This window comes from Bos taurus, chromosome 18, assembly GCF_002263795.3.
Source record: "Bos taurus isolate L1 Dominette 01449 registration number 42190680 breed Hereford chromosome 18, ARS-UCD2.0, whole genome shotgun sequence".
Taxonomy (NCBI): Eukaryota; Metazoa; Chordata; class Mammalia; order Artiodactyla; family Bovidae; genus Bos; species Bos taurus.
In genome coordinates this window covers 2,073,335-2,095,899 of record NC_037345.1, presented here as the reverse complement: position 1 = coordinate 2,095,899, position 22,565 = coordinate 2,073,335, and the positions used below count along the sequence as shown (strand labels likewise).

Here is a 22,565-nt window from a genome sequence, read left to right as displayed (position 1 = left end):
CTCTGGGGATTGTTGGCAATTTAACATTGTGACATGATACATGTCTGATCACCTGATGCACGGTTTGCTCTCCAAATAGGATTAAAAGTGATGATCTGGAGTAACAAATTATTGTGACTTCACCTAGCTCAATGAATGTAAGGACTTTTGCTTGAACTCTTCAGGGAAAAAAGCTAGTATAGAATATCAGAAAATGAAGTCAATGCATAGGAAAACAACTGAGAAGTTGAGGATAAAAATCTCCTTTCTTGAAAGAGAGGGAGTTGAAAGAAGAGCAACAGGTGGTAGACTGCTGCACTCGTCTGTGTACTCAGCACCTCTCATAAGCCTCCATTTTCAGGGCCTGAGGGTTGTGTGCTGATTGGAGAAGGTAGCTCTGCAGGAGCACTTTGGCATTCCTGTGAACTTGGAGTCAGCGCTAAGACTTAAGTCTTTGGTAATATGACTTGGGGAGGCCAAGACATGGTCTGGTAAGCCCTCCTGAAATCAAAAAGTCATAGAGAAGCCTTTAGCCATACAGTAATACCTCACACCTAAGCTGGGCAGCAGACCCACACAGAAAGATAGCCTGGATTTTTTGGTAGCCTGTCCAGCTTCTTCCCTAAGGGATTACCTTTACTGTCTGCCTCTGCCACTAAATTTGGTGAATACTGAATCAGGGAATGAGTGGCCAATTCATTGTGGCCAGTTCACGGCCATCTAGAACACACTCCAAGTCTCAACCTCCTTGTCGTTAGAATAGGCTTAGATACTTTTTTAAAAACTGAGAATTTTTGCTTCTTGTGTCCCTAAGCCCTCCTGCCACAGTATTCTACAAGGAAGTCTCATAACTGAAGCAATACAATGCAGGAAATTATTGGAATTTGGGAAGCCCATGGACAATTGCTAAAAGCACTATTTATAAAATATGCTTTAAGAACAGTAAATATTGGGAATTCCCGGGTAACAGAATTCCCAGGTCCAGTGGTTCAGAATCATCCTTGCAGTGCAGGGGAGGCAGAGGAGGAGATTCCACATGCCATGCAGCAGCAGCCAAAAACCACTCCCCCTGCATTGAGAGTACAGGGATGTGGGTTTGCTCATGCATTACTGGTAAAAATGTACATAGATATTAACATTTAGAGAGGCCCTTGGCAATATAATTCAGAAGTCTAAAAGTAATTCTGCTTTAGGCATTCTAAAAAAATGATTAAGGATATGTACAAAAATGTGTTTAATCAGGCTTTTCATTTAGTTAATAATCCAAACCAAGAAAGTTAATTGGTTGAGTAAACTCTGGCATATCCATGTGATGAAACACTATACATTGATTAAAACTGATGTTGAAATACATTAGTATGTTGTCATGTAAAAGCATGTTGTTAGTGTGGTTATATTTTTGCAAACTGGAAAAAAACATATAAGTAGTCACTGTAAAGTGGAATTACAGATGTATAAATTTTACTCCTTGTTTGCCTTTTTTTATTCACTCCAACGACTATTTATTTGTAGTATGTTAAAATGACAAGTACGTGGTGGGGGAAATTTCCTTGAAAAGGCAAAACCAGTAGGGGTGGCTATTAATGCATGATTGTATTTAAAACTTTGCTGATTACTATAATCGGTGTACTCCTTAGCCTCTTGAGAAGAGTTTCAAAATGGTGATACATACCGAGACTAATAGGATGAATACCCACAGGCTCAACTTTATCAAATCTTAACATTTTCCATATTTGTTTTGGGTCTTTAAAAAAAGAAATATATCCTTATAGATACCAAGGAGGCTTCCTTGTGCACCAAGTTTTTCTTAATTCCATCTCTTTCCTCAGATGATCTGTGACCATAAATCACATACAGTGTGATTTAGAAAGTTTTCACATTTTATGCAGATGTTATTGGATTAGAGTTTTTCTTTTGTAGCTTGATTTTGCTTAATACTCTGAGGCACATATCCTGGTTGATATGTAGCTCTCGTTGATTCATTTTAATTTCTATAAAGTGTTCTAGTTCTGTAGAGTTTTCCTATATGTATTTTGTATTGGTAGACAGGTAGTTTCCAGTTTTCATTAGTATAAGCCATGCTGCAGAGAAATGGGTGAGAGTTTCATTAGGTCTAAAAATGGATTTGCTTTATCATAGGGAACATGTAATTTCAACTTTACTAGATATTGTCAAATTGCTCTTTATAGAGGCTTTTCCAGTTTATACCAGCAGCAGTAATGTAAGGGATTTTGCATTTTTTTCATACCTTCATCTATTTTATATTATCAGACTTAATTTTGCCAGTTTCATGGAGTGAAGTAGCATTTACTTTAGTTTGCTTTTTTATGATGTTTTTCTCAATCACTTATGAGGTTGAACATACTCTTCTGTAAATTGTGTTCAAATATTTTGCTCATTTATATTGAGCCAAGTATATTATTTATTTGTTTCTTACTGATTTATAGTTCTTTGTTTTCCTTATGCTAACTCTTTGTTGGTTGTGCACATTGCACATGTCATCTCCTAGTTTTTGATTTGTCTCTTTGACTTGTTTATGGTATCCTTTGTTGAAAAAGTTTTTACTTTTAGCGAAGTATGTCCTATCTATAAATTTCAGTTGCTACTTCTGTTCTAACTTAAGTTTCTATATTATAAATGGACTACTCTTTTGTTCTGGGATCTGTTTGTTAGTTCTAGTGCTTCAATTTAGTCTTTCTAGCCATCAGCATTATATAATATCCTTTCACTTATTCACTGTTTTCCTTGTGTCTTTTATAACTGTATTTTGCTTCTTAAAGGCCTTAACTTTATTCCTAGGTTGCTGTTAGAATGCTATTTCAAATGAACTTTTTTTGTTACATTTACAAATCATCTGTCTGGTATATGGGAATGCTGTTGATCTAATTTTCTTGATCTTAACTCAGTAACCTTACTAAACTCTTAATAGCTTGTGGGTTCTCTTGAATTTTCTATGAAGATAAATAAGAGCCACTTTATCTCTTCCTTTCCAATTTTCATCTTTTTTCTCTCCTATCTTATTGGAGTGGAAATCTCTATTTGCATTTCATATTTTAAAATGTGAATTTATGATTTTCATACCTATGAATGTGTCCTTTCATTGTACATTATTCCTCTTTATGCTTGTCCATCCTTTTTAATTGTAATCGGTCTTCTTTCTTTTTTTTTAGCATTTACTGGTATATACTTTTTTTTAAACTTCCAACCTCTTTTTATAGTGTTATTTTAATATCTCATGAACATCCAATAGCTGATTTTCTTTTTATCTGTAGATGATCTTGGTCTTTTAACAGGTCATTTTACTCTTTTCTGATTTGACTCTAACTCAGGCAGTGAGCTTGGCTGTAGTTCCTCATTTTACATTTTATGTCCCCATTCTTTAGTAAGAGCCAAATTCCTGGTCATTGCCTACCTCAACAGTGAGACCCACTCCAGTAGGCTAATGAGCTCAGCCCTGTCTGCTATTCTTCTGTAATGTTTCTTGGTTTGAGAGATTTTTCTCGTTATATTTTATTCCCCAAATGACATATTTATAGTCAAAGTATGTATATCATATCATAAATTTACTGTGCATCTTGATGAGAAGTCTTTCGTGGCCTTTCTAATCTCCACCTGTTGCTGGCTTTCCCCCTCTAGTTCCTTACTAAAGGAACAGAAGCTAAGGAAGAAGGCTGAATTAGACTCGGCACAGTGTCGGCTGCAGCTTCAAGCCCTCACTGATAAATGCTCTAGGCTTCAAAGTCGTGTTCAGGTAAGTTTGCCTTTTCTAATACAAAGAACTGTTGGAATAGGAATTAAGAAGGCATCTAAATATTTAGTTTCACTCAGATACAGATAGGATTTACCAAGTTTTTCAGGAAGGAAACATGATCAACTGTTTATTTTTTGTTAGAACTTATATATGTGCTTTATGATGAATTCTACTGCATCCTGAATTAAAAAAAAAAAAAATTGAACAGCCGCCTGATAATTCACAACTTGTTTAGGTCATTTCATTTCCTTGAATCTACCAAAAGTGACAATTTTAGACAAAGTGACTGTCTAAATCATTAAAGACTTTCGGCCCTTTATGATTATGTGCTCTCCCTATTTCAACTGCTTGTAGAAATATTGTGAAAACTCCAGCAGTTCTTTAGAATTCATGTTAATATTTTCACGTAAAGGAGAAATATCCTTGTATTAGATCAAGGAATTGTATTTCAGGGTAATACCAGACGAAAAAGCTTTATGTCTTCAAAATCGTTTTCGTTTTAGGACTTGCAGAAACTTATCGGTCAGGATAAGATCTCACAACAGCCTGGGGGTTCCCAACCACATTTCCTAAGTGGCCTGCCCACCAGCCAGAGTCAACAGAAGTACCATTTCCAGAAGACATTCACAGTGTCTCAAACAGGAAACTGTCGAGTCATGACATACTGTGATGCTTTGAGCTGCCTGGTGGTATCACAACCTTCTCCTCAGTCCGCCTTCCTTCCAGGTGAATAGTCCAGAACCTCAGTTTTTATGTTCATTGTTGGACTCTGTTTATTTATTTCCTCCCTTTTTGGATAATCCAGGACTCACTAGTAGGTGAACACTGTCCACAGCCCACCAGGTCACTTTTTTCCTAGTTACTTTCCTTGATACAGATATGTTGGGGTACTACAGAGATGTCTGTACTGTCTGTTTGACTTCTGTAAACTTGTTCACCAGAAGGGCAGAGATGCTGAACCATGGTAAAGTGAGAGAAGACGTACTTAGAAGTGTGAGTTGTCCAAGGATAAGGACTATAATTGCTTGTATGTCCTGCTAAAATGCAGATTCATTTAGCCTAGAAATGTTTGAAAAAAACACTACCCCAAGGTCTAATTCAAGTTAAAACAAGATTGAATGCTTATTTTCAGTAGTGTGCACGTTGACAAATTCCAAGTAAAAGAATTTGGGAACATTATTATTTTATTGTACTGATTTTCTCTTTTTTGTGCACTTTTCAAGTTTCATTTTAGGTTGTTGTAATGTTGAAAACCAAACTGCACAGGCCCAATGTGGTAGATGTTTTTTCCTCCTCTCTTCAGCATATGATTTCTGCCAACTGTAGGGTCCCTTTGCTTCTGCCTGATTTAGTGTCTCCCCACTTAGAAGTTCCTTTCAAATGCTTCAAAACTGTGTCCCCCATACTTAGGTATGTACAGGATTTGTAGTGGAATCCCTTGAATATCATATATTTTTCTATTCACTGATACTAACTCTGAGTTGAGAGGCTATCAGGAGGCTCTCAGGAGGGTATCAGGAGGGGAAAGTAAAAGGATTGTTTATAATGTTGCTATATTCCATTCACAGTTTTAATAAAAAGATTTGTCTTCAAGTGAAACCTTCCCCATTAATTGGAAAAATATTTATTCCAGTTGTTCCTCAAATTGGGTGTAATCTGTTCCTTTATTTCTTAGTGTGTCTGTTCTGTTCTGCACAGCCAGCTCTTCCTGATAGACTGATAATGCTAATTTCTTGTTTCCTTTAATGATTAACTAGGCAAAATCTCAAGTTCCCTTGTTGATTTAAAACCTATAGTTTCCATGTTTGTTTCTCTGGCTCTGCTAATTCTGTTTTAGCAGAAATCACAATAAACTTTCTCTCACTTAATTCCCTAGTGAAGGAGAAGTGTGATTCAAGGCTATCTGTTTTTTCAGGTGTCTCAACTCACTCATGTATTTGGCTGCATTGGGTCTTAGTTGCATCGTGCGGGGTCTTTCCTTGCGGTTCTTAAGCTCTCTGGTTGGGACTGGTGGGCTTTGGAGTGCACAGGCTTCAGTAGTTGACGTGCACAGGCTTAGTTGCTCTGTGGCATGTGGGATCTTAGTTTACAGACCAGGGATTGAATCCACATCTCCTACACTGCAAGACAAATTCTTAGCCACTGGATCACCAGGGAAGTCCCTCAAGGATATCTTGATTTGACAAATTTTGTAAGTGTATAACTCAGATAAAATATATACCTGATAAAATAAATGTGTTATTATTCCCTGGCAAGAGAACAGAGTAACAAATAAATTTAAAAGGACAAGTTTTTGGCTTTCTTTTCCCCTCTTGGAATGATATACATTACGATACTTGATATTACCTATTTTCATTCTGTTTCAGAAAAATGTAGCATCTTGACCACATGACACAGAAATTACTTAGCTCCATTCTTTGTTGTTCACTCTCATCTACATTTTTGAGTATATGTGGTTCAGAAAGACTAGTCTCTCGCTTTCCTTTAAAAGCTTTATTATTACAGTATAATTGATATACAGTAAACTGCACCTCCTTAATGTGATATACCATTTGGTGAGTATTGATGTATGTATCAGTATTTGTATACACTTCTAAAACCATCGTAACAATCAAGGTAATGAACATACCACCAGTTGTCCTGAAAGTTTGCTCAGGCTTTTTGTAATCCATCATCCACCTGTTCCTCCCTCCTCTCCCCATCCCAAGGCAACTACTTTCTATCTTGGTATATTAGTTTATAATTTCTAGAATTTACATAACTGGAGCCATACAGTGTTACTCTTTTTGTCTGGGTTCTTTCAAGGTAACTTTATAAAGATTATTCATATTATTGTGTCTGTCAGTAGTTCATTCCTTTTTATTGCTGGGTAGTATTCCACTGTATGTGTATATGATGGTTTCTCATATACTTGATAGACATTTGGGATAGAATGTACTTTTTAAAATAAATTATAACCTGGGAGTTATTTTCTTTGTTCGACTAGTTTTTTCCCAGAAACTGACATGCCAAGAAAGGTGAACAAAGATGTTGCTTGAAATGGCAGTTTCCTTTGCCCTAAATTGACTTTCAGTGATCTGTTTCACTCTCTTATAAATTTGGCAGGCTTTGGTGTTAAGATGTTGAGTACTGCCAACATGAAAAGCAGCCAGTATATTCCTATGCATGGCAAACAAATACGTGGACTGGCTTTCAGCAGTCGATCCAAAGGCTTACTTCTCTCTGCTTCCCTGGACAGCACAATTAAACTGACCAGGTGAGTACTTTGTGGGGAAGATGGGCCTTGGGATGCCTAGTGTTGAGTAGCTTGGAAATTAGTATCTGTGTTATGATGACCTTGCCTTTTGGGGTGGGGATGGGATGGGAGCTGTCCAAGGCATTGTTTTCTCAGATCCAGGTTTATTGAATTTTAAATGTATTGCTTTAAGAAGTGGACACAGCTGGTTGCAAAGCTGAATATGTGATGGTCCATTTCTTTAAAATTATATATGCTACAAAATGTATCTTAAACCATGCAGATATATATCTTTTGACTTCTCAAGAATGATTCAGCTTAATTTTACCCCAAAACTCAGTGTGTCAATTCTGTTATGTTTTATATATATCTAAATGCTATGACTTATTTTAGTAGTATTGAAAAATAGAAGGGAAAAAAGAAAGGTTAAATACCAAACTGTCATTAATGACTACTTCTGGATAGTTGGATTATAACTTTTTATTTTTCTTACATGTGTTTTCTAATTTTTCAGTATTAAACATTGAATATCTGTGTAATAGGTAGCCGTGGAGAAGGATATAGGATCAGGGGAAGGAATATACTGTTTATTTGTCCCTTTAACTTATTCTTCCTTACAGCTTAGGAGGAAAATCTGTATCCTCCAAAACAAATATTGTGGAATTAAGAGGAGTTATCTCCATAGACCTTAGGGGAAATTGGGAATCCATGTAGTTTTGATGTGTGGGTGTGTTCTTATCTTTACATCTTTGTTCTGTGTTTGATTTTTGTAATGCATAATTGTAAAAGTCTTTTGTAATTTTACAGCCTGGAAACAAATACCGTGGTCCAGACTTACAACGCTGGGCGGCCTGTCTGGAGCTGCTGCTGGTGTCTTGATGAAAACAATTACATCTATGCTGGACTGGTCAACGGTTCGATTCTGTTATATGACCTTCGAAATACAAGCTCTCACGTCCAGGAATTAGTACCTCAGAGAGCTAGGTAGGGAGCCACCTGAAAGTAACAGCTTTCTCTTAGACTATTATATTAATCCTCTCTTTTACAAGTGTTTCACAGTTGATCAGAATTTCTCACAGAGGGCATTTCTCTGGGTCCTCTGATCTATTCTCACTTCAGAATCAGTAAAATCCTAGAGTTTGTGTTCATGATAGCTCATATGGCAGAAAGTTCTCATACGAAGTATAACCAGATTCATAGAATTACACATCACAGTGTGCCAGAATAAAACCACTACTTTGTTCAGAACCCAGCTCCACCATTTATGAGCTTTGTGACCTTGGTTAACGTTTCTTGGCCTGTTGTGAACTAACCAGTGGACCACTAGGGAATTCTCTATGCTGTATTTTAATTGAGGGAGTCTGTCAAATACAGCTTGGAAGCTTTAGTTTATTGGATATGTAAGTTGAATTTCCTTCTTGACTTTGTGTGTGTGTGTGTGTGTGTCTAACCCCATTTCCAGAAGCTTCACACCAGTCAGGCTTCCTTGTGTTTGTAATCTTGTACTGTTAAATTTCCTACTCCGCTTTTTCCCCACTGCTTTTAGAGCATGTGGAATTTCCTCTGAAACTGGGTGTGGAATATTATATATATGCCCTTTTGTTCCTACAGAGTGGGTTGATAGTTTTTATTAGATATCAAAGGACAGTGACTTACAAAATTTCTTCTATAGAGGTAGGAATGTCCTTGACTTCTCATCGTGGCGCCTGAAGTGGTTCAGATATAGGCAGGTAAGACTCGGTTTCCTTCCTTTCCCTTCAGATGCCCGCTGGTATCCCTGTCGTATGTGCCCAGAGCTGCCTCTGCTGCGTTTCCATATGGTGGCGTGTTGGCTGGAGCGTTGGAGAATGCCTCTTTTTGGGAGCTGAAAATGGGTTTTACTCATTGGCCTCATGTGCTGCCCATGGAGCCTGGGGGCTGCGTAGACTTTCAGGTAGAGAGCAGCACCCGCCACTGTCTCGTGACCTATAGGCCTGGTGAGTGTTGTTGGGGTGTCCTCATGGGACCTGTGGTTGGTTTGGAAGTAGATTGGTAGAGGGGAGGAAAGGAGAGCTTGCCCTAGCTTTCAGGTGGTGCTGGTCAAGCCCCTCATGGACTAACAGCTCTTGCCGCTGCAGGGAGCTTCTGTGGAGCCTGCCTCCCTGTCCCTCCCTTGTTCGTGAACTGGGACATACTTGGCCAGGTACTACTTGGAAGTGGAATTAGGATCCTCCACTTTAGAATCCTCTCTGACTTACGACAGTGATGGAATGAGGAGACCTGCTCTTGAGGCCACTGAGCTACCTTACATCAGTTTCATGTCTTCTGCTCGCCCCTCAGTTCACTTAAAAGGAAGGCCCAGATGAAAGCAGTCATGTAGAGGGCCCAGATGCTAAGCTGTTAGCTGTTCTTCCTTATTTGGGGCCCCAAAGTTAAGTGGGGAGTAGATGGACAACCATGGTGGCCCTAGCCAGCTGAACTTCTCACAGCTTCCAGAACCAGGACTGCAACCCTTGACTGACTATGCTTAAATTCACAGGTTTTTTTCTAGCTGAAAGGTAATGAATCTAATCTGGTGAGCTATATTGATGGTCAAGTAGATGTTTTGGTCAGAAATAGTCATTAAAGTGCCCATACTTCTGCTAGTTGTGGGTTGACCTAATCATTTTAAGTTTTGTTTGAGCTGAGAAGCTGCCTCAGCAGACTCTCCTTTCCCTTTTGGACCCATCTCCTAGGTCCTCTGTCTCCACGGATTTGCTATGACATGTAGAAAGCTTGGAGATCCCATTCTGTTCTCTAGCTTTTGTTTGTCTCTCAGCAGAACCACAGCGATATGTTTCCCCTTCTGTGATAATATGCTTTCACTTTATTTGTACAGTTCCGGGTATTAGTGGGGCCATCACTGGAGGGAAGGAAAAGACCTTGTCGCCCGAACCCTTAAGGAAGATAAAAACCCAAACAGAAGTCCAGCTGGATACAGTGATTTTCCTAAAAAGGCTAGCTCGTTCTCAGAATTGTTTCCCTCATAGACAAAAACCTATTGTAGATAACTTACTTCATCCTATAGCCCAATGTTCTGAATTTCATTTGTGCTATATTATTGTGTTCTTACTGTGTTTGCTCTGTAGCTATTAATGATGGCTTGATAAAACTGCCTTTTCTACTCAACTGTGTTAGAACCAAGTTTAGGTACTTGCTTAATTTCTTTGGACCATCCCTACAGATCAATACTGATTTCTCTTTCTCTTAGATAAAAATCACAACAACTTACGAAGTGTACTCATGGAGATGTCCTATAAACTGGATAATGCTGGAGAGCCCATCTGCTCCTGCCATCCTGTACAAACATTCTTTGGGGGACCCTCCTGCAAATTGCTAACCAAGAATGCCATTTTCCAAAATCCAGAGAATAATGGCAGCATCCTGGTGTGTATTGGGGATGAAGCATCAAAATCTGCCCTGGTGAGTAGTCTGTTTTTTATACTGATGTGTTTAAAGCAAAAAACCAAAGTTCTCCATAATTGCACGTACCTTCATATGTGTATATGTGTGGTTGCTTTTTTTTAATACAAGTCACACTTTATTGGGTTGGCCAAAAAGTTTGTTTTTTTCTGTTGGTGGCTCTAGTAGCACATAGTTGACTGTAACTTCATTTGAAACAATTTTGTTAGATTGTATTGTGACAGCTATCATGTCAGTGTGTATTAAAAATAAGACTTGTCAAGATTGGTGAATTTTGTGTAGCCATTTTAATATTGACAGTGGAAGGAAAAAAGGCAACGTTTTTTTTCGGCATATTATGCTTTATTATTTCAAGAAAGGTAAAAAACTTTGGTGAAATGCAGAAACAGATTTGTGTATGGGAAAAGTGCTGTGACTGAACATGTCGAAAGTGTTTTGGAAGTTTTGTGCTAGAGATTTCTCGCTGGGCGATGCTCCACAGTCAGGTAGGTCAGTTGAAGTTGATAGCGATCACCTCGAGACATTAAATGAGAACAGTTACCATTATACCACACAGGAGATAGCCAGCATACTCAAAATATCCAAATCAAGTGTGAAAGATCATTTGCATCAGCCTGATTATGTTAATCACTTTGATGTCCGAGTTCCACGTAAGTTAAGTGAAAAACACTTTGACTGTATTTCTGCATGTGATTCTCTACTGAAATGTAATGAAAATGTTCTTTTTTAATACAAATTGTGATGGGCAGTGAAAAGTGGATACTGTACAATAATGTGTACATTATTAATTAATTAATGTGTACAGAAGAGATCCTGGGGCAAGTGAACTGAACCACCACCAACCACAACAAAGGCCAGTCTCCATCCGAAGAAGATGATATTGTATATGTGGTGGGATTGGAAATGAGCTCTATTATGAGCTTCTTCCAAAAAACCAAATGATTAATTCCAACAAGTACTGCTCACAATTAGACCAACTGAAATCAGCATTCAATGCAAAATGTCCGGAGTTAATCAAGGGAAAACACATAATCTTCCATCAGAATAATGCAAGACCATGTGTTTCTTTGATGACCAGGCAAAAACTGTTACAGCTTGGCTGGGAAGTTCTTATTCATCCGCTCTATTCACCAGACATTGCACCTTTGTATTTCCATTTATTTATTTTAGTCTTTACAAAATTCTCTTAATGGAAGAAGTTTCAATTCTGTGGAAGACTGTAAAAAGCATTTAAAATAGTACTTTGCTCAAAAAGATAAAAAGTTCTTGGAAGATAAAGTTATGAAGTTGCCTGAAAAATGGCAGAATGTAGTATAACAAAACATTCGAGAAAGTTCTTGATGAAAATGTTCTTTTATTTTTACTTAAAAACATGAACTTTTTGGCCAACCCAATACATACTGCTTTTCCATTTAACTTCCTGTTTTGGTTATCTTTCCATACCAATATCTATAGATTGACATCATTCTTTATAAGTGAGCTGTAGTGTTTTACGTGACCTATGTCAGATATCCTGCCTTTGTGTGACCTTGTGAAGGTTAGGGACAAGCTGTTTTACCCCCCAGGCGGTGCTGTCTCTGCAGTGCTTTCAAAGTTGTGTGATGATAAACATATAGCTATATGTTTTAGGGAGGAAAAAGGCACTACTGAAACCTCTATAAAATCATTGATCAATTCAAGATGAAACTAACAGATGGAAGGTTGATGGGGAATTTTACAGTGGAGGGGTCAGCCTGTTACCACCTGAATACATGATCAACTATTGTGTCACTGTTAATGGCTTAAGCAGAAATAATTTGCCTCTTGATGTAAGAGAAAATGAAGTACATGATGCCTAGATGTCCTTGAACCCATAGAACAGCACTGCCCACTTAAGGCCATGTGATCCCTTGAAATGTTAATGTGAATGAAAAACTTAATTGTTAAATTTTTGTGTAATTTAAATGTAAAGAGGTTTAATTGGCTAATGGCAGCCATATTGGATACTGTCACTCTTCAGTCTAATGCTTTTATTTACTGGAATTGCAGTGGATAAGAGAATAAGTTAAGTAATAGCACAGAAAGCAGCAAACACATCTAGGTTGTGGACATTCTGTAGGACAACAGATCCTGCTTCCACAAGTCAGTGGCAGAAGGAGAAAAGAGTGGGGAGGTTGGATCTGCTCAAACTAAGAGAGGCTTTTTAAAATTTATGATTACCAAGGGTAATGTGGACCTTATTTGAATCCTGAATCAAACAAAACCAATATAAAAAGAGACTATCAGAAAATTTTTATTTTGCAGTATATGTTAGAGAATACTATGAAATTATTGTTCATTTTGTTAGGCATAGTGACATTGAGATGTAGGAAAATGTCTTTTGTTTGTTTATTTTTAAGAGATGTATACTTAAGTGTATAAGGGTAAAATGACATGAGGTCAGCAAAGAAAAAAAACAATAAACCAGATATGGTAAAAACTTAGTCATCTGGGTGATGGATTACTCATAGTACTATTCTCCTTTTTATTACATGAATTTTTTGTCCATAATAAATTTTTTTTTTAAAGGAGAAGAAAGCAGCAGTTAGAATACAGGTTCCATGAAGGCAGAGACAGGGACTTATTGTCTTGTTGACCCTTGTTTCCCCTAATAGAGTTCTTGGCATATAGACTGAAGGGGAGAATACTAGGCTTGGTTTTCAGATCCACTCACAGGTAGACCACAATTGTGAATTATAGTAGGTGAGGCTGTGCATGACCTATGTTAGATGTGCTGCTTTTGTGCAACCTTGTGAAGGTTAGGGACATTCTGTTTTACTCCCTGGGCAGTCCTGTCTATGCAGTGCTTTCAGAGTTGTGTGATGATAAAGACTGCAAGTCCCGAGTTGAATTGAAGGACTCCTGACCTTTTTTTCTTCTTTTTAAGCTGTGGGATGCTGGCAGTGGCTCATTGCTGCAGGATCTGCAGGCCGATCAGCCTGTCTTGGACATCTGCCCATTTGACGTGAATCATAACAGCTACTTGGCTACCTTAACAGAAAAGACCGTCCACGTCTATAGGTGGGAGTAACCATGGTCTTGAAACTTATCAGTCATGTTGCTGGTTAATGTTACATGTTGTTTGCTAGTACCTCACAGCCTTGAGCAAGATCTGTGCTTATTGTCTGTGGCCTAGAACTTGTGGGATCGTGGTTCCATTAGGTTAATAAGATCCTCAGATTCCAGGTTAACAAAACACTATAGATGGTGTATCTTCAGTGTCCATCAAAAGAGTAAGTGACTGGTACTCCATCAACATTATCCATTTCTTGGGTTAAAAGCTTTCATGAATCTTTGTTGAGAATCAATATGTTTGATCAGACTTGCTGCTGAGCCTTGGAGAGTATCCTCCCTGCAGTCACTTAGAATATGGATGTACACCGAGCATCTCCGGATGTGACATCCTGCCTGAGTTGTCCTGTCACTTGACTGCATGACTTGAGAGTGCTTATGTTCCTGATGGGACTAACCATTTTGATGCTCCTTGGATGCAGCGTGGATGCAGAAGTCTTCAATTGAGCACAAGAGGGCACTATACAGTCTTCTGAAGAATTTGACCTATTTCTGACCTTGTAGGCTGATAATCTTTTAGTAACTTGGTCTCATCCCCACAGAACTGTGTGGTAGAGCTCATCTGGTCTGCTCTGTGGCAGGAACAGCTTTGTTCAGGTGTGCAGTGCCAGGATAGTGGTAAACCCAGTGATGATGGCAGCTGATGAGCTGTAGATCCTTTCCTAATGCCAAGTGTATGGGGTTCATCACATTGTGCGAATCAAGGAAAGAGACCAGTTGTTTGAGCAGTGGGGAAGACTCACCTTTTTTCTAGGCAGCTAAGATCCCAGGATTGGTTTTATATAAGCCAGTGCTTTGAAAGCCACTCTTTGTCCTCTCACTAGGAAAAGATGAGCCATATGTCAAAGCTCTTACTAGTATGAAAGATCAGAAGCATGGTTAGAGAGATCTAACCAAGAGAGGCTTACAAAAGAGAAGCTGCTTAGACTGCTGTTGAAAGCAGAAGAGGACTTGTCTCTTGCATTTTTATAGAGTCTCTCTGAATAAAGTCAACCCCTTGGAGTAAGGAACCATTCTTGAGTGTGTTTAGAATTCCCTGGTTAAAGCCTGCCCCCAGGTGAAACTGTTGTTTGATTCCAAATTCCTCTGATGTGCCTCCTTTCCTAACTTTTTTTAAGTGTTTTTAGTAAAATAACAGTGGTTGGAGGCCTGTGTGGATTGCAGGGAGATGCCCACCAGCTTTCATTCCAGCCCTGGATTGTCCCACTTTTGGAGCTGTATTTTTCTCCAATAGAGGGTTCAGTTTATATCTGTTTGCTTTGCGAAAGGCTACTCTACTAAACTACTGTCCACAACAGAACATGTCTCAAGGCATGCTCCCTGTTCCTGGGGAGCAGGATGGCTAACTGAATTTCTTAATAATTGTTGTAGAAATGTTATCATTATTTTTATTTTAAAACAGTTCTGATCTGTCATCTCCTGAGCTGTTTCCAGCATTTCTCACCAGCAAGGGCTTATTGCAGTAGATTTCCCGAGTTCCATGTTCTAGTTGTGCTTTTTAAAGAATAGCCTCCTTCTGTTTAAGGAAACTGTTCAAAAAGCCAGTTTCCAGAACCTGGGAAAGAGCTCCCTTTTCTAGAAGAGGTGTAACCTTTTGGTATGTTGATGATTAAGAATAACTGCCCAGGCCTAGAGCTTCAGGGGCAGAAAAGGATTTGAATTAAAAAACAATCTGGTTTCAGCAGATGATAAGAGAGAGGATATAAGTGGTCAGGCCCTGGCTGCTTTAGTCTTTGGCTAGGGCAGAACCCCGGGCAGGGTTGAAGTACACTTAGCTGATGCTGACTGAGATCAACCCCCACCCCCAAGCGTAGGAACCAAGGGACTTGTATTATTAGAGAAGTTGAAAGAATCTCATGCCTTACCAGTCCTTGCATTCCCCTAGTAAGTTTAGATGTTAGAGAAACAAAAATTCTTGCGATTGTGACTGATTTCTCCAATGGAAGAACTTCCCCTCCACCCCTGCTCCCCTCGCCTGGGAGGAGAGATGACATCTGTAGATGCAGGCTCTACCCCACCATCTTCCCTCACCCCAGTCCCTGAGATTGTTTTCCCATTTGAGCGTTTGGAGTTAAGCAGACTCAAAAATATTTTCTTGTTATATATATCCTTGTACCTGCTTTGAAAACCAGACAGTGGGATCTCTATTCATGTCCTATGTTTTAATGTTTGTGTTTTATGTTTTAATGTAAAATATGAAAATAAACATTTACCATATGTTTCAGCTTCTGATGTCTTTTGTCTCTTTGAATGCTAGAGGCAGGAACCTGTGTGCCTTTTGGAAAAGGGGTCTAATCCCAGACTGCCTTGTAGATTTCTTCATTTCCGTAGTACTGGGTCAGAATTACACAGGATGGTCCCTGGATCAAAAGTAAACATCATATTTAAATTAATGAAGTAAGTTGAGGCAGTAGTTGGCAATTCTCTTTTACTGTTGCCTCTTAAGTCCCCAGCACTGGTCACTTGTCTGTTTCTGCTCAAGGGTCTAAATCCTGCAAACTACATTTGCTTGCTGGCTTCCTATTAGTCTCTGAGTCCAGAAGACTCTTCTGTGTGGGGAGGAGAGGACTTCCTCTTCTCTTTCTCCTAGTCTTTGGCAGTGCTCCTGGCAGTGACAGCAGCACTGGGCACGTGTGGACTCCTGGGTTTCTGCTCAGCACAGCTCTGGCCACTTGCCTCAGTTTCTTTGTTCTGTTCAGTTCAGGAATTTCTTTTGCTGTAAATCATGGTGTTCTGGGATTAGACTGGAAAGGCTGAAAATGTTTTCCAGCTGAACAGCAAATGGAGTATACTAGATTGTAGGAGGACTAAATCCATAAGTTTAATATTGTCATGGAGCCATGTGCTCCAATAAAAAAGAGGTTAAAAGGTCCTGAGTAAAGAAGTAAACCCCAAATTACTAAGAAACCTAACACCACTGTTTCTCTTCCATAGTATTCTTTCCTTGGTTTCCCATCTCAGTGGTTGACTGTAAGTGAAATTTCTAAAAATAAACATTTGTGTGTCCTTGTCCTTTAATCAGTTTGTTTGTTGGTAACAATCTCTTGTTTGTTTATCCCTTTGTAGTTTACACAGCCCCTTTCTAACACATTCATTTTTAAACAATGTTGTGGAGTAAATATTGTTACTCCAATTTATAGGAGAAGAAACAGGTTAAAAATCAAGTTCAAGAGAAAATAACTTGTAGGTGGCATTTGACTAAAATTTACATATCCTATACTTATTTTACATGTTCTATACTTAGCATTCACAATTAAAGCAGACAGTCATGTACTTGTGACATTTTACATTCTTCCAAATGCCCTCATCTGTCTTGGATTTCTGGGTGCCGAGGCTGGAATTACCACACAGGGTGATATCTGGGTATTTGACTGCTCTAATGGCCTCATCTAAGTGGAATCCTGCAGTATTTGTCTTTTTGTGACTGGCTTATTTCACTTAGCCTAATGTTTTCAGAGTTCATTCATGTTGTAGCATGTGTCAGATTTTCCTTTTTAAGACAATGGTACTCCATTGTATACATGTATACCACATTTTGCTTATCCGTTCATCTGTCAATGGACAGTTAGGGTGCTTCCACATTTTAGCTATTGTGAATAATGTTACTATGAACATGGGTGTACAAATACCTCTGAGACCCTGCTTTCAGTTCTTTGGGTATATACTCAGAAGATCATATGGTAATTCAGTTCTTAATTATTTGAGGAACTGCTATATTGTTTCTAGCAGCTGTACCATTTTACATTCCTATCAAACAATGCATAAGAGTTTCAGTTTCTCCACATCCTTTCCAACTCTTTATTTTCTGTTTTTTTGTTTTGGGGTTTTTGTTTGTTTGACAGTAGCCATCTGAATGGTGTGAGGTGGTATCTCACTGTAGTTTTGATTTGTATTTCCCTAGTGATTAGTGATGTCAAGCATCTTTCCATGTACTTATTGGCTGTTTGTATATCTTCTTTAGAGAAATGTTTATTCAAGTCCCTTGCTCACTTTTAAATTGGGTTGTTTGGTTTTTTGTTGATGCCTAATCCTCTTTGGTTTTCTGCTTCCTCCTAGACCTAGATAACATAGGTGATGCTGGGAGTATTCCAGGAAATGTGGTAAGATGGGGATGATTGAGGCCCAAGAATAATAAAGACCAAGTGGCATTGCTTTACTTTCAGAAGCCAGGAGACCACAATTACCATTATTACCAGCAAGACTGAAGAACTGACCAAAGGACCTTGACCAGCAGGGAACTGGAGAGAGAGAGCCAATAAAAGATAGCATCCCTGGGAGCAGAATAGACACAGCCAAAGAGGGTGCTTTTAAATATCTATAAACAAAAAGTCCACAAGAAAGGAGGAGCAGCAGGCTAAAGGTGGTCATCCCCAAAGCTTATGTTCCTTTGCCTATGTTCCTTATGTTCCTCAGTTTTTAGACCTGAGCCAATTTTCAGATCCAGAACCCACTGATGAACAAGTAGCTATGAACCTAGGAACACATACCATGACACCATGCTAAGTGTATAGTTCCTTCAGTCTTTTCCCCAAAGAGGCTCATGGCCATTTACCTGGGACTATACACTGACAAAAGAGAAATAACCATATATTTGAGGACTTTTTGGATATTTGATTGAGTTGTCTTTGATATCAGACCAAAAGCATCAACATAGGCCCCTGGCACGTGGGGACCTCGTACTATAAATAAAAGTCCTGGCCAGATTATGGCTCACAGTGGCCCTACCTAGTGTGAACCCATTCAGTGGTCATTCCCCAGCCCCCAAAGACATAACTGGAAATGATCTAGAATAATCTAGATCTAGAAACAGTAAGTTATTGTGAAAATGATCTAGCAACATGTTTCTGGCTTGTGGGGTAAGAATTATGACAGGAAAGGCCAAATCTAAACCTTGGAAACAGCCCTCCAGCCACTGACTGGCACTTCCAGTGCCACGGTCTAGGTTCAATCCCTGGTCAAGGAACTAAGATCCTGCAAGCCACAAGGCATAACCAAAAAAAAAAAAAGTGTTTTATTGAGGGATGGGGGTTGGAGGATGGTGATTAGTGCCACCATAAAAATCTAAAGGATGCAAGAAGGACCCTGGAAGATGGTGGAGAGTGACAAATATTTCAGTGAGTAGAGCTTCAAGCTGTTCCCTGATCTTTCCACTTTGTGTGGAAGAAGTGGCTTAAGGTGAGAATATAAACATTTCCTGGGCAGGGTCCAACAGACTGTTCTGGGATAACGGCATGTGGTTGGGCTATATGGAGAAGGCACAATGTTTGAAAAAAATTTTTATTACAAAACAATGCCTACCAGAAAGCCTCCACCATGGAAGAGGCATTGCATAGCCAAGTAGTTCGATGACAGCCAGTTGACAGCCAGCATTTAGCCGCTGCAGACCTAATACGCTGGGCCCATGAATAGAATGGCCCTAATGGCAGTGACGGAGGCTACATATAGGCCTGACTTCTGTCTCGGGGAGTGGACTGCCACTTACCAAGGGTGCCTGTGGACATCCAACCTGTCAGCAACAGACACTAACACTGAGTCTCTAATACGCTCTATTCCTAGAGAAGATCAAGCAGCTGCTTTGTGGCAAGTCAGCTACAATGGGCCCCTTCCTCTTGAAAAGGCCAGCAGTTCTTCCTTATGGGAATAGATACCTATTGTGGGCGTGGATTTAACTTTCTTACTCTAGAGCCTCTGCCGGCAGAATGCCAGATTGAGGCACAGATTGCTGCACAGTATAGCATCTGACCCACGGGACCTACTGTCCAGTGACGGCATTGCAGAAATGGATCCATGACCATGGGATGTGTTGGTCTTGTCAGGTAATAATATACCATCCAGAAACAGCCAGCTAACAGAATACTGATAATGAAGCACCGGCTAAGAAGCAACACTCAGAAAGAATAGGGTGTCATATGCGGTGTTAAGTAAGAGACCTCTGTTGGTGCTATTTCCCCAGTAGGAAGAATACATGGGTCTAGAAACCACATGGGGAAACAGGAGTGGCTTCACTTACTGTCATTCCTAGTGACCTCGGTGATTTTTGTACTTCCCATTCCAGCAACCTGGGTTCCACGTGGTTGAAGGTCCTGGATTCCTATAGGGGTGCACTTTGCCAGAGGACACAGCAAGGGTCCCACAGAACTATGCATTAGGGCTGCTACCAGAGCACTTTGGGACTTTGAACCCAGGGACCAGTACGTGAGAAGAGGAATCGCCGTATTGGCAGTGGTAATAAACCCTGATCAATGGGAGAAAGTAGGGCTGCTTGTACATAATGGAAGTAAAAGGGAAGAGCCAGGTGGTCCACTGGGTTGCCTTCTGGTGCTGCTCTGTTACCTCTGTAACTGTTGGCAGACATGTGCAACAGTACCACACGAGGTTGAGAAGGTTATGATGCCCACCACCACTACCACCCCAGGAATGAAGGCTTGGGGCGTATGTCCAGGTAAGCCACCAAGACTTCTGAGGTGCTAGCTGAGGGTAAAGGAAATTCAAAATGGAGGAAATGGGATAAATACACTCATAGCCCTGAGGTCACCAGCAGTAGTGGACGTTAGATTATCTCACTAACCCTCTTCTGAGTTTCTCCCTCTGAAAAAGAGATCCATGGAAACTAGAGGAGCTGCTCATCAAATATGTGGAGAGAAATCTTGGGCACAAGGGGTGGAATGGGATGATTATGAAAATTTTCCTCTCAGATCGCTTAAGGACTGTAATTGACCAACAGTCCTAGCTGCTGTGCTCTGAAATGCCATCGTCGGGTTCACTCTGAGGCCACACTCCTCAAGGGATCTTTCAGCCAGTGGCCTAGCATGGCAAGAGATGTTAAAGCAGGCCCTTTTCTGTGAGGTTCTACAGTAACCCTAATTTTCTTTCACAGCTAATCCTGTCTGGAGATTGCTTCTCATAGAACCCAGAATAACCCACTAGGAGGTAAATGGTGGATTAGGTAATGAAACCAAAACAGTCTATGCTGGTTCTTCTAACTACAGTGCTATTCCCAAGGCAGGAAGTACATAGGAGGAAAAGAAGTGTTGAATTATAAATCTAAAAATGACCTGTTGAAAAGGGGTTAATTTTTCTAAGGAGGCTTAAAAAATGTTGAGACTTTTGAGCTGAGCGTTAAAAGAAAAAATGTAAGAAGAAAGTGTTGGAACTTCATGGGTCAATGTCGCATCTACATGATCTTGAAAGTTTGGACATGGCAAGATCAGGAAGTGCTTGAGGAAATGGAAGACTACCAATGCATCCCTGCACTAGAGAGAAAGTTGCCAAAGACTTGCAGGGACCAGTGCTGCCTTAGCTGTTGGGAAAGTGCATTCCTGGATTCCATAATCAAAATATTTGAAAAATCACTCCAGGTGATTCAGTGGCACAGTCATGGTTGGAAAAGTATTCCTGTACTTTGCAAGTTGCCATAGTCCTCACATGGAAAAGATGGCCAGAAGACAGGGGAGGAAAGTGCTCTGCCCGACCATTTCCTTTTCACCTCGCTTGCCTAGTGAGAAGAACCGTTAGAAGTCTTCTGGGAAGTCACTTCAGCCACTCAGCAAGGGGAGGAGCAGCTTGGAGTTCAGTAAGCCTTCATGAATGGTTTGCCCTCTGTGTGCCTAACCTCACTCTGAGCCCTGGGGGTAGTTGTGAGGTGGTTAAAGACTATTAGCTCTTGCTTGGGGATTAAACCACACCCCTGCTGATACTGCTCCAACAGCTTCCCAATGCACTTAGGTTTAAGTAGACTTAAACCTAATGCGTAGCGTGGGCCGCTGCAACGCTGCACATAGCGCAGCAGAGAGGAGCTACCCCAAGTCCAGAGGTCAGGGTCAGAAGCCGAGAGGACACCATGCCCGAGGGGCGGCGGCCAAGAGGAGTTACCCCACGTCCGAGGTCAGGGGCAGTGGCCGAGAATGCCAGGCTGCGATGGCGCAGGAGCAGCCGAGAGGAGCTACGCTGCGTCTGAGGTCAGGGACGGCGGCCAGGAGGAGCTACCTGCCGCCCCTGATCTCAGATGTGGGGTAGCTCCTCTCGGCAGCTCCTGGCGCCGTCGCAGCCTGGCACTGTCAGCCACCACCCCTGACCCCACATCCAAGGAGCAGTGGCTGCGCGGGCGCAGGAAGGCCTAGAGGAACTATTCCACGTTCAAGGTCAGAAGGGGCCACTGTGAGGAGATACCCCTCGTCCAAGGTAAGGAGCAGTGGCTGCACTGCGCTGGAGCAGCCGTGAAGAGATACCCTACGCCCAAGGTAAGAGAAACCCAAGTAAGATGGTAGGTGTTGCAAGAGGGCATCAGAAGGCAGACACACTGAAACCATACTCACAGAAAACTAGTGAATCTAATCACACTAGGACCACAGCCTTGTCTAACTCAATGAAACAGCCATGCCCGTGGGGCCACCCAAGATGGGTGGGTCATGCTGGGGAGGGCTGACAGAATGTGGTCCACTGGAGAAGGGAATGGCAAACCACTTCAGTACTCTTGCCTTGAGAACCCCATGAACACTACGAAAAGGCAAAATGATAGGATACTAAAAGAGGAACTCCCCAGGTCAGTAGGTGCCCAATATGCTACTGGAGATCAGTGGAGAAATAACTCCAGAAAGAATGAAGGGATGGAGCCAAAGCAAAAACAATACCCAGTTTGTGGATGTGACTGGTGATAAAGCAAAGTCCGATGCTGTAAAGAGCAATATTGCATAGGAACCTGGAATGTCAGGTCCATGAATCAAGGCAAATTGGAAGTGGTCAAACAGGAGATGGCAAGAGTGAACGTCGATATTCTAGGAATCCCCAAACTAAGATGGACTGGAATGGGTGAATTTAATTCAGATGACCATTATATCTACTACTGTGGGCAGGAATCCCTTAGAAGAAATGGAGTAGCCATCATGGTCAACAAAAGAGTCTGAAATGCAGTACTTGGATGCAATCTCAAAAATGACAGAATTATCTCTGTTCGTTTCCAAGGCAAACCATTCAATATCATAGTAATCCAAGTCTATGCCCCAACCAGTAACGCTGAAGAAGCTGAATTTGAATGGTTCTATGAAGACCTACAAGACCTTTTAGAACTAA

General features: G+C 40.5%; 1 protein-coding gene across 2 annotated transcripts in view; it reads left to right on the top strand.

Annotated features, from left to right (window-relative positions):
* Positions 1 to 15,720, top strand: part of RFWD3 (ring finger and WD repeat domain 3) — a 34,053-nt gene extending 18,333 nt beyond the window's left edge. For both annotated transcript variants that reach the window (XM_005218380.5, XM_002694723.7), the window contains exons 7-13: positions 3,616 to 3,730; positions 4,234 to 4,456; positions 6,836 to 6,986; positions 7,773 to 7,949; positions 8,727 to 8,941; positions 10,195 to 10,406; positions 13,312 to 15,720. In XM_005218380.5, coding sequence (XP_005218437.1) covers positions 3,616 to 3,730; positions 4,234 to 4,456; positions 6,836 to 6,986; positions 7,773 to 7,949; positions 8,727 to 8,941; positions 10,195 to 10,406; positions 13,312 to 13,455 — 1,237 coding nt within the window. In that variant the 3' untranslated portion in view covers positions 13,456 to 15,720. The remainder of the gene's footprint in view (positions 1 to 3,615; positions 3,731 to 4,233; positions 4,457 to 6,835; positions 6,987 to 7,772; positions 7,950 to 8,726; positions 8,942 to 10,194; positions 10,407 to 13,311) is intronic.
* Positions 15,721 to 22,565: the final 6,845 nt, after the last annotated feature.